We start from the raw sequence: 14,178 nt of genomic DNA, 5'->3' as shown, positions 1-14,178 counted from the left end.
CTGAAGACTGTGATTTTAACAAAAGGGAACTGAAAGGGAAAGATTTGAGGGAGAATTAAGGCGAGACTTATGAGGACTGTGATTTCAGCCTCACTGAAGCGGCGGAGAAGAGTTCTGATGCAAGAAATTCAGGTTTGATGGAGGAGAGTGAAGGAGAATTTGGAGAGGAAAAGAACACTGAATAACAGGCTGTATTGTGAAAAAGAGAGGGCAAAGAGGAAAGATGAGAGCGGATGATTCAAAAGAGACGTAAAGAGACAGTGAAGCAGGAGCCGTAAAGTGGAGGAGAGAGAGTGAGATCAGCAGCAGTCATACAGTCACCAGGCAGCGGCGCCGCTTAAGGGTCGGCCATTGTGTCTCCAGCACCCAGATTGGGGTGGTAAAGAATGAATAATGAGGCTTGATTACAGTCCGTGAGATGGCACATTGTTCAGAATCAATCCTCCAGGCAAATTACAGGCAGCACAAACAGCAGCCCTCAGCCTCAGCCCGGACAGAGCAGGAAGCGACTGTGTCAGAGGACAACATCATCTTCGTCAATGACTTGTTGCCTCCTCGTGTCGGAGCCATTAGCACTTACTCTGCTCCCGCAGCACAATCAGCCACCCACGTAAAAGCCTCTCGTCCACGTGTGTGAGGATAGGATATAAGCGCAACAGCATGCTTGAGCAGCTCATCTACACAAACACATGTTCCTGACTTGTTTCAGGTTTGGCTTTGGAGTGTTGGATGCAGGGCTGATGGTGCAGCAGGCCACACATTTCAAGAGTGTCGGTCCATCGAGGAAGTGCACACAAGAAGTCACAATCTATCCTACCAGGTAACAAATACCTTTTATTCCAACTTTATCGACTATGTACAGTATGTTTATGTAACACCTATAGCTTCTTATGTCCCTTTTTTAAAATTGTTTTCACAGATTTTTGTTGCTTATATATACTAATTTGTCTCAAGTTCTGTCTTTCAGTTTTTCCTTGTTGTATCTCATTACTCTACCTGCCTCAACAAATTGGCTTCCCGACAAGGATCAATAATCTTTCCTCTTATCTTCATCTATAATGTCACTGCTTTGTATGTGTGTGTGTATTCGCAGAGTACAGTATGAGTGTTTAATGTCCATGTAAGAAGGAGGTTTGGCTATTGATTGACAGATATCATGATGTTTTATTGGTCAGGATCCTTTCTCCAAGAGGCGTGGTCAGCGTGAACATCCAATCAAAGGCCTGCCGTGGGAAACCTAACGAGATCAACAGCCTGGAGGAGGTTCAGGTTAGGCAGCCATTTTTAAACTAAATCAAATATCATGAACATACAGTACATTGTTTAAATATATGTTCTTCTTTCTGGAAATAATTAGCAAAAAATGGAAACATGAAAAGTTTGGGGACATCCGTTTTTATTTGGTATATGTTGAAACCGCAAGCAAGGTGGAAAAGTCAGCTTTCACCGACATCATAGATAGATATCCACTTATATACTTAGGTTGTGGTTCTGCTGCAAATCTGATCTTACAGTCTTCCCATGTTTCCTCTTGCCCTTGACAAGTTACAATTCAAGCAGAAATGCATTCAAAACTTAACTTCTGCCAACAACCAGAGAAGCTTGAACAGTTCATACAAATTGTTTTCAGGGTTCTGTGTCATGTGTTTTAACTGAGAATAGAAGAGATAAAAAAGATCATACCGTTATGTGTTATGTGTTGACTGTGTCATTTGCAGAAAATGGCAAAACTGTGTTATCTTGAATGCGGGCACATACATGCAAATGTGTTTATGTTTGACTGTGTCAGCAGGCATACGTACTGTACGTGTCTGTGTACGTGCACAGCTGAGTTTGCGCGAGTTATCTGTGTTTGTGAAAGTGTGTGTACTTGTGAAATAGCGAGGAGAGAGAGAGAGAGAAAGAGAGAGCGGGAGTGTGTCAGCATGTAAATTGAAAAGGCTTCATCTTTGCGGCTCTGCTCCCTGGCAGAAAGCGTGGGTCAGGCCATCGCTGCGAGGTGTGATTGATGGACGTGTTGCTGTGGTAACACGCCGTAAACAGGAGCGGGCTGTCAGTCTTTTTGCAGCTTGGCGGCTCTCTCTGCGATGTGCCATTGTCACACCAGATGTGCTGCTTGTGATGAACAGGGACAGCGAGAGTGTTTACTGGGTGGGAACTGGAGGGTTGGGGGGGGGGGCACATGCGCTTATTTAAATCATTTAGCTAATATTCCCCACAGCCATTTTTGTCACTGTGTCTTATCTTTCTGCTCCCTGCTACTTTTCATGTCTTCCTCTTTGGTGGTGGCTGTGGACAGATCATTGGCTCGTCCATGAGTCTGTCACACATAGTATCTCAAACAATACTGATTGGATTTGATTTGAACTGCATGTAAGCATTGTATTGCAGCATTTAAAAATGACTCTGATTGGTATAATCACTACATTGTTTGTTCATGTGTCATATGTATTATTATCTTAGATATCAATGGTGTTCCCATATTTTTAAAATGTGTGCTGACTGGTCTGAAGAGGCGTTTCTTCACATTTAAAAGAATAGTTTTTGAAACACACTCACTAGTTTTTAGTCTTGCTGTTAAATATGAAGCTATTTTACAGCCAGGAGTTAATTAGTGAACTTTAGAGGTGCTGGCAGAAAGATGATTTTTTTTACCAGAGCCAAGCTAGCTGTTTCCCTCTGTTTCATGTCTTAATGCTAAGCTACGCTAATCGGCTGTTGGCTGTAGCTTAATATTTACCATTCAGACAGAGAGTAGTGTCAATCTTCTCATCTCACTCTCAGCAAGAAAGCAAATAAAACTATTTCAAAATTGTCGGAGCTATTCCTTTAAGGTAAAAAATTCAATTCGTTCATTTAAAAAAATATAGACCAGCCTTCATTTCAGTTTGTTCTGTAACGCTCAATAAATAACCACATGGTGTTATACATTATGTGGTACACCACAGTACTCCATGTTCCTTCGTTCTCTATCCCTCCCTCCTTCTCCTTATTCACACCTGCCTCTTTTTCCATTTCTTGCCACCTGTCTCTCACCAGGTGAGGGTGAGCATCAGAGCTGTGTGTCGAGGTGACCTCTCCATAAGCTTAGAGTCTCCGGGCGGCACCGTATCAATGCTGTTGGATACACGGCCCCACGACGCCTCCACTGCTGGCCTGAAAAACTGGACCCTGATGACAGTGCACAGCTGGGGGGAGCACCCACGAGGCCTCTGGACCCTCCAGGTGAGAGAGGAAAACTACTTAACAGCTGCCATAAGTTTTGACACCTTTTTTAGCTTAACTTGTAGCCACGCTAGCTACACTTCAGGTGTACTTTGTGTTTAGTGCTACAGTAATTAGCAAATGTAAAAGATGGCGAACATGGTAAACATTACACCTGCTACATCACCATGTTAGCATCATCATTATGAACATGTTAGTATGCTAACCTTAGCATATAGCTCATTTAGCAGATTCAGTGCCTGACGGAGCAGCTAGCATGGCTGTAGACCCTTATTCTTACTTTTAGTTCACTGTTTTACACCTTTTGGTTTCTCTCCACCAAAAGTTGCACTTAAATCATTCCACTCTGTTGTTTTGCCTGTATATCATTCAAGATGGCCTCCAAGATTGTCAACTTTATCAGCATCGCTATTGCTCTTTTTCATTGCTTTGACTGCAGTGAAAAATTCATTTTTCCAATAATTTTGTCTTTTTTTTTTTGGGCCCCTGCATTTTTCAAGTTCTAACTAACTAAAGTAGAGTACAAATGTCCCAAAGAAGTAGCCTCTTGGAGGAGCTTATATACTAATTCTCACATACTCTCTTGGAAACACTATTTCACATACCTTCTCTCATGATATAGAGATGATTTGCTCTGGTTCACATTGTCCTCTTCCAATAGCTACGGTGTATAGAAGTTTAAAAATAGCACAGCACAGCACAGCACAGCTCAGCTCAGCTTGGTTCAGTTCATTTTGCCATAGCAATGTGAATCATCCTCTACTTTCATCTCCGAGCTTCAGCCAAGCATGGCAATCTTCATTTTCCTCCCCGCGCTCTTCTTTTCCTTTTTTCCCTCATAGATGTGCTGATGTTTGATATGGAGGAAGGAGCTAAAATGGAAGGGAAATTAAGACTGGAAGGTTAAGTAACCTTGGCCGGGTTTGACAGACACAATACTGCCGACGTCTGATTAGAATCCATACTCACAGACAGTAGCGCGCTGAGGTCATTTACTGTATATATGTGTGGGTGGTAGCAGTGGAGGTGGGGGCGGACACACAGTGTATATGTGTGTGTCTGTGTGTGTGTGTGTGTGTGCAAATAGGCATCAGTCCTTGTAAACAGTTGGAGGTTTATAGAGAAAAAGCTGTGAAGATGAAAGACACCCACCCCCTGTCCTCTATCACCTACCTCTTCCTGCAAACACACACACACACAAACACACACACTCTATGTCTATCTCTCCATCTCTGTGTCTCTCCCACGTCCTCGTGCAGATTTACTGTCCCCTCTGTGACCAATTACCAAGGCCCAGTGTGTCGCAGAGATGGGGAGGAAACACCGTGAAGTCGAGCCACATAACAGCGCCGCTGCTCATTACAGGACGGCCGAGACGAGTCACTGTGATGCTCGCAACACGAATTAACGCTCGCATCTGACGTGCTGCATGCCTTAGCACACCGCTAATCAGCGCGTACACACACACACAGTGGTTTTACACTGGTTGTCAGCCTTACATTTAGAGAGTATACACACAACTGCCAGTACAGGATGCTGAAAATAAGACGGAGTGTTACAAGGCTTGAAGTCAATGTAAATAAACATAGAGAGAGAAAAAGGACACACACACCTAACACAGAAACTTGCAACAATGTCTGATATGTCCTAACTGGCTTTTGAATGATTTGTATAAATTCCTAGTTTCAAAAGTGTTATTAATGATATTTATGAGCAAAAGCAAAAGTTTAAGTCTATATTGTTGTCTGTATCACTGTGCAATAATTATGCAGTTTAACACTAAGTACAAAGATTTGACATATCATAGTTCCTGGGACAAAATCTGTACACATATTGTTATTTGGTGGTTTTAACATTTTCTGTGCTGCCTCTGACAAGCAGCCATGCCAATGAAATCTTGGAATGATGCGAAGAGAGAATCAAATGATGAGACTAGAGATACTGAGGTTAGACAGGACTAAGAGAAAAGACAGAAGGAGGGACAGGAGAGAGAGAGATGGGCAAACTATAAAATAGAGGCCCTGGGAAGAGACTTTAACAGGACTATCTGCAGGACTATCTGCTGGATCCGTGTTTAAAAACTCAAGGGCAGCAGGGAGGGGTGGGGGGGGGGTTAGGGGGGTCTGTGGAGAGTCTATATTGATTCGTCATGATGACAATTGTAAAAGAGTGCTGTGGTGCTGCTGGAATGAAAGCGAGACTGAAGTGAAAGGGAGCAAGTGTTATGGCTTGAGGCTCGACTGACCTTCCAGCGCTGTGAAGGAGACCGCAGGGCTGGAAATACACATTCCCTGACTCTCTCTCTCTCTCTCTCTTCTCCCATCTACTCTACCCTGTGCTCGCTCTACCGCTGTCTGTGGTGCCTCAGCTCAGCAGTTTTACTGTTGATCAGAGAAAATATTGCAGACAGTATTGGACAGTATAGAATATGTGTTTTCCAGAAACCCAACAAACAGCAGCGTATGCATTTAAATCAGACTGACGTGATTGATTATTTGATTTGAAGTCAATATAATGATGAACATCTATAATAAAGATTAAGATTTTTTATAAAAAAACATTCAGAGGGAGAGAAAAGTGTCAGATGTTATTTTAACCCCATGTCCTTGTGCTTTCTGCATCCTCCCTCTCTCTCTCTCTTGTCCCACTTGATCTCTAGCTCTCTCCATCTTTCATTTGTCTCGTACTCTACTTTTTACTCTCTCTCTCTCTCTCTCTCTCTCTCTCTCTCTCTCTCTCACTCACACACACACACACACTCACACACACACACACACACACTGTATGTCTCCCTCTCATCCACTTTTTTTCCCAAGCATTCCTGTGACATTCTATTGGAAACAGACACAAATGACAATTTAAGCCATTTGTTTAACATGTTTATGGCTATTACTGGGTGAGTCTAAAGGGCCAGTTCACCCAAATCACAAACAGACATATTTTCTCACTTTCTCCAGTAGCAGATAGTATGCAGGTAGTTAAGGGTTTATTTGTATAGGTTGTGAAATATCTGCCTCCACCACAATTCAATGAAGATCAACGGAATTGTTCACGTTTCTTCAAATTCCAGCAAAGTAGCTTCTCAGTACAAAGTATTACTTTCTAAAACTATGCTATTATTGCTAGAATTACTTCCTGCCAAAAAGTAAACAGTTGTAATTGTGATTTGGTGGATTAGCCAGCGTAATGGAGACAATGTTTCTATAGAGAGTAATGTTTTTGCAGAATTTTTAAAATGTAATTTTTAAGCCCTGTGAGCACCACACACCTAATTCCATTCATCTACAATGTATTGTGGTGGAGACAGAAATTGGAGAGATAGATAACTAAAAACCTGGACAAACAACATCAGATCTATATGAATAGCTAGATACCACTTGGAGGTAAGTAACAAATATGTTGTTGCTTTTTTAATTTGGGTGATTTTCTTGTGCAAAGAATAAGGCTTGGGTTTGGGGAAAGTGGGCATAATGTCGCTCTACTTTTAGAAAACCCTCATCCCATACATGTACACACAGAAAAACACACAAAAATATAAACACATGTACATCGCTCTCTCCTCTACCCCACCTGGCTCCATGCTGCCATGCCCACAGGGAGTTGTGTTTGTTTATGTGTGAGTGTGTGTAGCAGGGTGACAGCGGTCTTTGAGCAGAGACATCTCTGATTCCCAACGGACTCAGAGACTCAAGCTGACTGTGACTAGTGCTGCTGTAGGAATATAATAGCACTATTTAGCCTGAAGCAATGTGGCTAAACACACACAAACATGCAATCCTTGCTGGCCGTGACTGACAGATCATACATTTACCATCATCATCCCCAGTGCTTCATCTGGAGTCACTCCTACTCTTTCCCTCTTGTAGATTACAGAAACCAAGCATACACAAAAAAAACGACAATGGAAAATCTTGCAAATAATGTAGGAACGATGTTCGATTAGTGCAAGCAGCCAAAAGGAAAAAAATGATATTAGCTAATCAGTGTTATCCACCTTGATGGATATGATGCGGTTTGTGTTGTTACATATTACTGGACTAATAAGAGGCCTTTCTCACAGAGGATATTTTGACATGTCACAGTAAGAAAAGCACAGATAAAACATTAAAGATGGCTGGTTTCAGGGTCCTGGTATTGGTGATGCTGGCTCACTGTCACACTGTCATGGCTTACTGGGACTCTTAAATACAACACAGCTATCCTTAATGTTATTAGTAACACCTTTACTTTTCCTACTTCTTTGCTGTAAAAAAAACTATTGATACTGCTGTGTGCTTTTCTGTAGGAAGATGATAACTTGAACTGATGATTTTCAGAAGTGATTGTAATGGTGAAAATACTATCTGAGAGTCTTTCCCACCCTCATAAAAATAACCCTCTGGTGAAAACACTGAATGTTTGTAATAGTTGATTTTATCATTTAATTGTTATATTTAAAGATGTTAAATATCAGCACAAAATATCAGCTATTGACAACTGTATTGGTATCATTATTAATGTATCAAGTGAACATTTACCAGCCTATTCCTAAAAAAGGACGGAATTGAAAATGTAATAAAAACCCCAACAGACCATCACATTCTTTATAATGTGATAATGTATGACAGTGTCAGGAAAATGAAAAGTGAATTTGTTCGTTTAATTTGTTTTAGGTACAGTAGGTGTTAGTGCAGGTGGTGAGAATATACTAACCATGTTGACTAACTAATTGCTAAACTAGTGTCATTATTTTTACGTTTAACATGTCGGAGATGAACTTTGTGACACAGCCTTGTCCACTGTTTCTAAAAAAAAGCTTTTCTCATTCAAGTAGATGCCGTTTTGATCTTTTAGCCTCAGTCTGCTATTTGAAGCAGTGATGTCAGTTTGGATTTGTAAATCACTATGTATATTTTACATATTTTTATTGCAAATTTCTGTCTTTCTTTTTACATTGTTGATGATTACTTAATTTCGTGTATATTTTGACTGTAACGCACCGTAACAAGGCAATTTCCTTGTCTGTGCAAACCTACTTAGCAATAAACCTGGTTCTGATTCTCAAATGCAGTTTTATTACTATAGAAAGTAATAAAATATTTGATGCACTACATGTAACAGGGAAAAGTTCCACTCACCACTGGTAAACAAGCCTAGAAACATCTCCACAATTTAATGTAACAGCATATAACTACACAAGCTCACACTCAGCATCAAGTTTGGCAGAAAACACCGTCAAAGCCTCCGTAGTTGCTATAGTGGAAACACACTCTCATGCACAAATGTGTACTTTCACCCACAAACACACACACACACTCACATACACACTCACTCTGGCCCAAGGTGGATTTCTAGAGGTGCATATATTTGCATATATCTGCATGTTTAATGAGTTTTGGGAGATCAAGCGATCCGAGCGGCCCTTTGTGGGTATTTCTTTCTTTCTTTTTTTTTTTTTTCCAGTGCGTGTGTGTGTTGGAGGGGGTGGTTCTCCGTGTAAATATCACCCACTGTGTGTTGGCACCCGTCACAGATGGTCGGGGGCGAGGGCACCCTGTGGGCACAGGATACCTATTTCTGTTTGTCTGCGTGCTTTGTGTGAGACTGAGAGGCAGAGAAAAGTGTGACTGTGTGTGTGTGTGTGTGTGTGTGTGTGTGTGTACGTGCACTGTGATACTGTATGTATCTGTATGTTTTACCTCCGTGTGCATATGCATGTGTTTGCATTTCACTACATAATTGTGCCGTGTGTGTGTATATGCAATTTAAACACCTGTGTTAGTGCAGCTCTGTGTGTGTTTGTTCAGTTGTTGGTGTTTAAGCACGCTGCGGTATGTGTGCGTACTTGCGTGTGCGTGTCTCCCAGCATGCAGTGTGGCTATGATGGCCCTGTTTTGGATGATTGATGTGTTGGAGGAAGCAGCGAGGAGCTCAGGTTGGGCCAGAGCCTCAGTCTGACACACTGCTGCTTCCCTGCTGCTTTACATATGTAGTCGCAGCAAGACTCCTCCTCCCCTCCCATCTGACACTGCCTCCCTCTTCAACACAGACAACACTCACAGGTTCCTCTTTCTGGTTTTATTTTGAAGCTTCTGTTTACCATGAAAGCAGACCAAGCTCTGTGCTCTTTTAGTAACTTCCTGTTTCATATTTAACACCTCAGAGCTGCCCGGTCCAACAACAACCTGCGGTTTGACATAGTAAGTTTAGCCTCTGTCTTGTATCTGATTTGTGTCTGATTCTGCATCTGATTCATTAAGCTTATTGGAGGAATAATACATACTACACCGGTTTTCCAGTGGAAGACATTAACTTGAATTTAATCTAATGAGACACCTGATTCCACACAGGTACACTTGTTTTATGATTTTTCCTGACTTTTACATGGTTTACATGTTTTTACACCTTCACAAAAAAGAGATTTTAGTGAAAATGCAGAATGTTTGTTAAATGTCACGTATAAAGATATTGAACATCGACACAAAATATGAGCTCTGGGCTGATGCTGCAGTCCTGAGATAACAGTATCATTATTAAGTTGTTGAATTAACACTTATCAGCTGATTCCTAAAAATGTAGAAAATACAATAATATTTCAAGAGGCTATAAGTCAATCTACTCCATTTATAATACAGTTTATGATGGAAAATGAATAATGATTAAGTTAGGTTGTATTTCTTCCACGACATGTAGACACAATTTTGTCTAACAACTCAAAAATCAAAAATTTTAATATCTCTTTCATAAAATTGCACAAAGCTAAGCCTACATGTAAATAGATTTGGTAAAGGATTGGAAAGAATTCAGATTTGATAAGCCATTTTAACAAGGCAACCCCCGGTAAAACTAACCCAGGAAACGTGCTCTAGTGTCTGGGATGTGATGAATTTTACAGTTTTGGCAGAATAAACAGACATGTAGAAAATAATGGAAAACCACAGAGCAATATCTCAATGTTCTCAGTGTTGCTTAGATTTGAGTGAATTTTCCTTTTAAATAGAAAGTTGTCAAACTGACCTTAAGCTACTGAACCTCCAGGTGCCGCGCCTGATCTTCATTTTCCAACAACAGAAGATCCCAGAGACCCTTTTCTCCAAATTTACATTAGCATGCAAAAACCTCTCAGATTTACTCGCAACTTGGGAGTGACAATCATTTGTAAAACTTGGCGCTGCCACCGTTTGCAATCTGCATATAAGCAGTACTCACTAATCACTTTTTTGGAGCGGGACCTAGGTCTGTGTGGGGCAGGGTGTCCAGGATAAGAGCCATTAACTTTAATTAGAATAAAAAGGAAACAAAAATATTAGAAAAAAAATAAATGCGTGCTTCCGTAAAATACATTTTTTAGTCATTATCTAGCTCCCTGTCTCCATCTAACTTTCTCAGTAATCTTCTCTGACGTCCTCCTCTCGGCTAAGTGAATCATCTCTTTTCTGTCCCTCTTTTTCTACTCTATAGGTGTTTTCTTTTTCTGTCATATCACTTTGTCTATCAGTCCCCCTCATCTTCCTGTCTGTCTCTGTCCCCTTGCTCCTTCTCTATCACTATCTCTTTTTCAACTCCTTTCTCTTCTCAGGCTCATCCTCTATCACTGGGTCTCACTTTCCTTTCTCTGACACTCACCCGTTTCCATATCCCTCCATCTCTCGCCCATCACTAATCCCTCCACCTCCTTTTTTTTTTTTCTCTCTCTCTGCAGTTTCTCTCTCTAGCTTTGAAATCCTTCCCCTCTCGCCTCTATTCCTCTGCTTCTGCTAATCCTCTCATTTTCTTTGTCTCTCTTTTGTCTAAAAGTCAGTTTAATTTCTCCTTCCTTTATGCCCTGGTTTGGTCTCTGCTTGTAGTTCTTATACTTATTATTCCACTTGTACTTTTCTTTTTTATCACACCAGTAGTATAACTACTGGTTGATTTATTCTTCATTTAGATAATAAGATAATGTGCACTTACGGCTGACATCATCACCAAACACTGACAACATGATACTGTACCACTGCGTAACATTTTATACTGATTACAAAGACATAGCATCCAAAAACAGTATGTATGGATTTCATGGACCCTTGTGTCAGAAGAGTAACTTTCTGTATAAAATTAACTTCAACTCAATTAAAACAATCAGGCAACTCAAAATATTTGACTCACGAGGTTTCCTGGCGACAGCGGGGTCGCAGCTCCTCGGAGAGACGTGTCGACCCAGTAGAAAGGCATGCTGGGAGACTGGGAGGCATGCGAGGCGTATCGATCCACCTGTAGCATCCAGCTGTTTGTTTACCAACAACAAATCAATGCAGTGCTCGGCTGGGGGCCGCCATGCCTGGCCTCTGGTCTGCTTAGAACACTCACACATACACTCATATAGCACACACACACACACACAGGCTGGCTGGGCAGCTGCTCTGGCAGATATAGGGAGTTTATATTGGTGGAGCAGATCTGGTATCTGGATCTGGGTATGTTAGGGCGTAGTTGTCTGCATACATAAGCCAAACTGAGGTTGATATTATTGTTTTTATTATTATAATGAAAAGAAAAGATCAAGGTTATTCAGAAATCAATGCCTGCATTTATCAAGCATTTTAGAATCACTCCAATCACACCGTCATCAAGTTAGTCAATGGGTTTGACTACTATCTCTGAATTTGCAAGATGTTTGGCTTCCAGGGAAGAAGCACACATTCTGTTTTTAGGTGGCGTCTGCATGTTGTGCCCGTGCCTGTGTGAGTTCCCTCTGGCTTCCTCCCACAGACTAAAGGCATGCAGGATAGGTTAATCGGTGACTCTAAATTGCCCGTAGGTGTGAATGTGAGTGTGAGTGGTTGTCTCTCTCTATGTGTCAGCCCTGTGATGGAGTGGCGATTTGTCCAGAGTATAACACGCCTTTCACCCAATGTCATCTGGGATAGGATCCAGCCCCCCCCCCCCCCATGATCCTCTAGAGGATAAGCAGCATAGCTAATGGAACAATTGCATTGCAAGGACAATAAAGGATAAGTTCTGCCTCCCAATAACACCCACATGCCCACATATACCTTTAAAGAGTCATGGGTCACTTTAATAGTTCCTCCTGTGCTCACTGGCCGTGAGGAGATCTCTTCTTAAAATGACTCCAGTGAAAGTGATCGGGGACAAAGTCTCACAGTTCTCATTTTCTGCTAAAATGCATTCTAAAGTTCAGATGAAGCTAATATGAGGCTTCATCAGACCGCATTAGACAAATCAAGAGGATACCTTCCAAAGTCACAATCTTTTTAGTGGTTTCTCTGTCTTCCCCCCATGTACAACCAGTTGCTATCATGTGACTGCAATTCCATACTTAGGTCATGTGATCACACCTGAGCAAGTTAGTTCACTGAAGGTGAATTGAATGGGGATACAGTTGAAGCTCGATAAAAAAAAACACTAGTAATTGAGCTTTGAATTCAGAATATTTTTATTACAACTATGTGTTCCCAAGACCAAAAATGACACTTAAATTATTCTAGATTCACTGATCTTTAGAGACATCATTATTTATTTTGTTTTTCAGGTTGAAAACAAGCTTTGACCTTAAGTAGCAGTATTTGTGTCACTGATATTGAAGTGAACAGTATACAGTATAATAATATACCACATAAACCAAGTGATAATAATTTAGACTAAAATGTCACTCACAATCAGTCCAAATTGAGACAGCAATAATATTAGCTGCAGTAAGTTTTCTAAATGAATGTTTTTTTAACACCTTTGCTGATGTGTTTTTTCCAGGTGACTGACAACAAAGGCTCAGTTAGGAGCTGCTCAAGACCAAATGAAGAGGAGGCAGCCGGAGCCGTGCTCAGTGTTACACTCATCCTCTACGGCACCAAACACCCACACAGGACCAAGCACAGTATGTAAAAGTGTCTGCCACTTGCATTACTTTGAACACATGCAAACTGAGGTGAGCCTGGAACCCAGGGTTACTTTAGAGGTCTGACAAATGATGCACAGAGGGTGCGTTTGATAAACAAAATCCACTGAAAGACAAATTGATCCATGCACAAGTAAATTAAGCAGCATAAATTCAAGAAATAAACAATTTCAACTATACAACTTTTTAAAAGCAAAATTTAAGATGCGTTTTTTCTTATTACAACTAGTTTCAACAAGTTTAGAGCAAAAAAACTTCTTTACCCTCCGCTCCCACCACCTTCCTCCCACCTGCCATCTCTTCTCCTCTGGCCGAGGCAGTGCAGTCAGAAGAAGTCAGTCGGGCCACTGACCACAGGGACTGTGATGTGTAATTACAGTTGCCCCTCCCCAATTCCACCCTCTCCTCCACAGTGTGTGTCAGCTCCCCCGACGGCCACGACCTACACATACACACACACCTCGTTAGCCACACCGGCACGAAGCCACAGCACCGTCCTCCGTGTCCCTGTCGGGGGTTTTATGGTTGTTAGAATCACTGAGGCATGCTGGGAGAAAGACATTGAACCAGACTTTGCTGTTGATCTCTGTCAACGGGGGTTCCCATCGGTCATGGAGGTCCTGGAATATCATGGAGTTTTGAAAGATAGTCAGGAAAAGTCAGGGACCTTAACAAATTTGCTGTTAAAGTTAGGAAATTTTACAGATGGATTTATTTTACAACATTTTTACATTAAACCTGGATTTTACTTTCGTGGAAACTAGAGTACAAAGAAGGTAGGTAAACATGAAAGTACTCCAGCTTTCTGGAAACCTGGAAAGTGATGGAAAAGTTGTGGAATTTCACCTAAGGGCCACAGTGGGAACCCCCTCTCTCTCTCTCTTTCTGTGTGTGTGTGTGTGTGTGTCTTGCTCTGTTGCTCTCTCGTCTCTTTCTGTCAAGATGCTGATCTCTCTGTTGAGAAATCAATGGCTCTCCCCCTCCTCCTCTCCTTCTCTTCCATCCATCCATGTATCCCTCTCCGTGCTCCTGGATCTAACCCAAGTTCAAGCTGTTAGTCAATCTGCTGTCCACACACA

The 14,178-nt window shown here is 41.5% G+C and overlaps 1 protein-coding gene across 1 annotated transcript in view; it reads left to right on the top strand.

Moving 5' to 3' along the window:
- The window catches only part of LOC137191889 (neuroendocrine convertase 1-like), a 182,237-nt gene that overhangs the window by 153,635 nt on the left and 14,424 nt on the right, over positions 1 to 14,178 (top strand). Inside the window, exons 15-18 of the mRNA XM_067602344.1 lie at positions 710 to 820; positions 1,176 to 1,269; positions 3,040 to 3,225; positions 12,955 to 13,078. Of these exons, the coding sequence (XP_067458445.1) occupies positions 710 to 820; positions 1,176 to 1,269; positions 3,040 to 3,225; positions 12,955 to 13,078 (515 nt within the window). The remainder of the gene's footprint in view (positions 1 to 709; positions 821 to 1,175; positions 1,270 to 3,039; positions 3,226 to 12,954; positions 13,079 to 14,178) is intronic.

This window comes from Thunnus thynnus, chromosome 10 (genome assembly GCF_963924715.1).
Source record: "Thunnus thynnus chromosome 10, fThuThy2.1, whole genome shotgun sequence".
Lineage (NCBI taxonomy): Eukaryota > Metazoa > Chordata > Actinopteri > Scombriformes > Scombridae > Thunnus > Thunnus thynnus.
The sequence above is the reverse complement of the archived record's forward strand: the minus strand, read 5'-3'. Positions and strand labels throughout refer to the sequence as shown.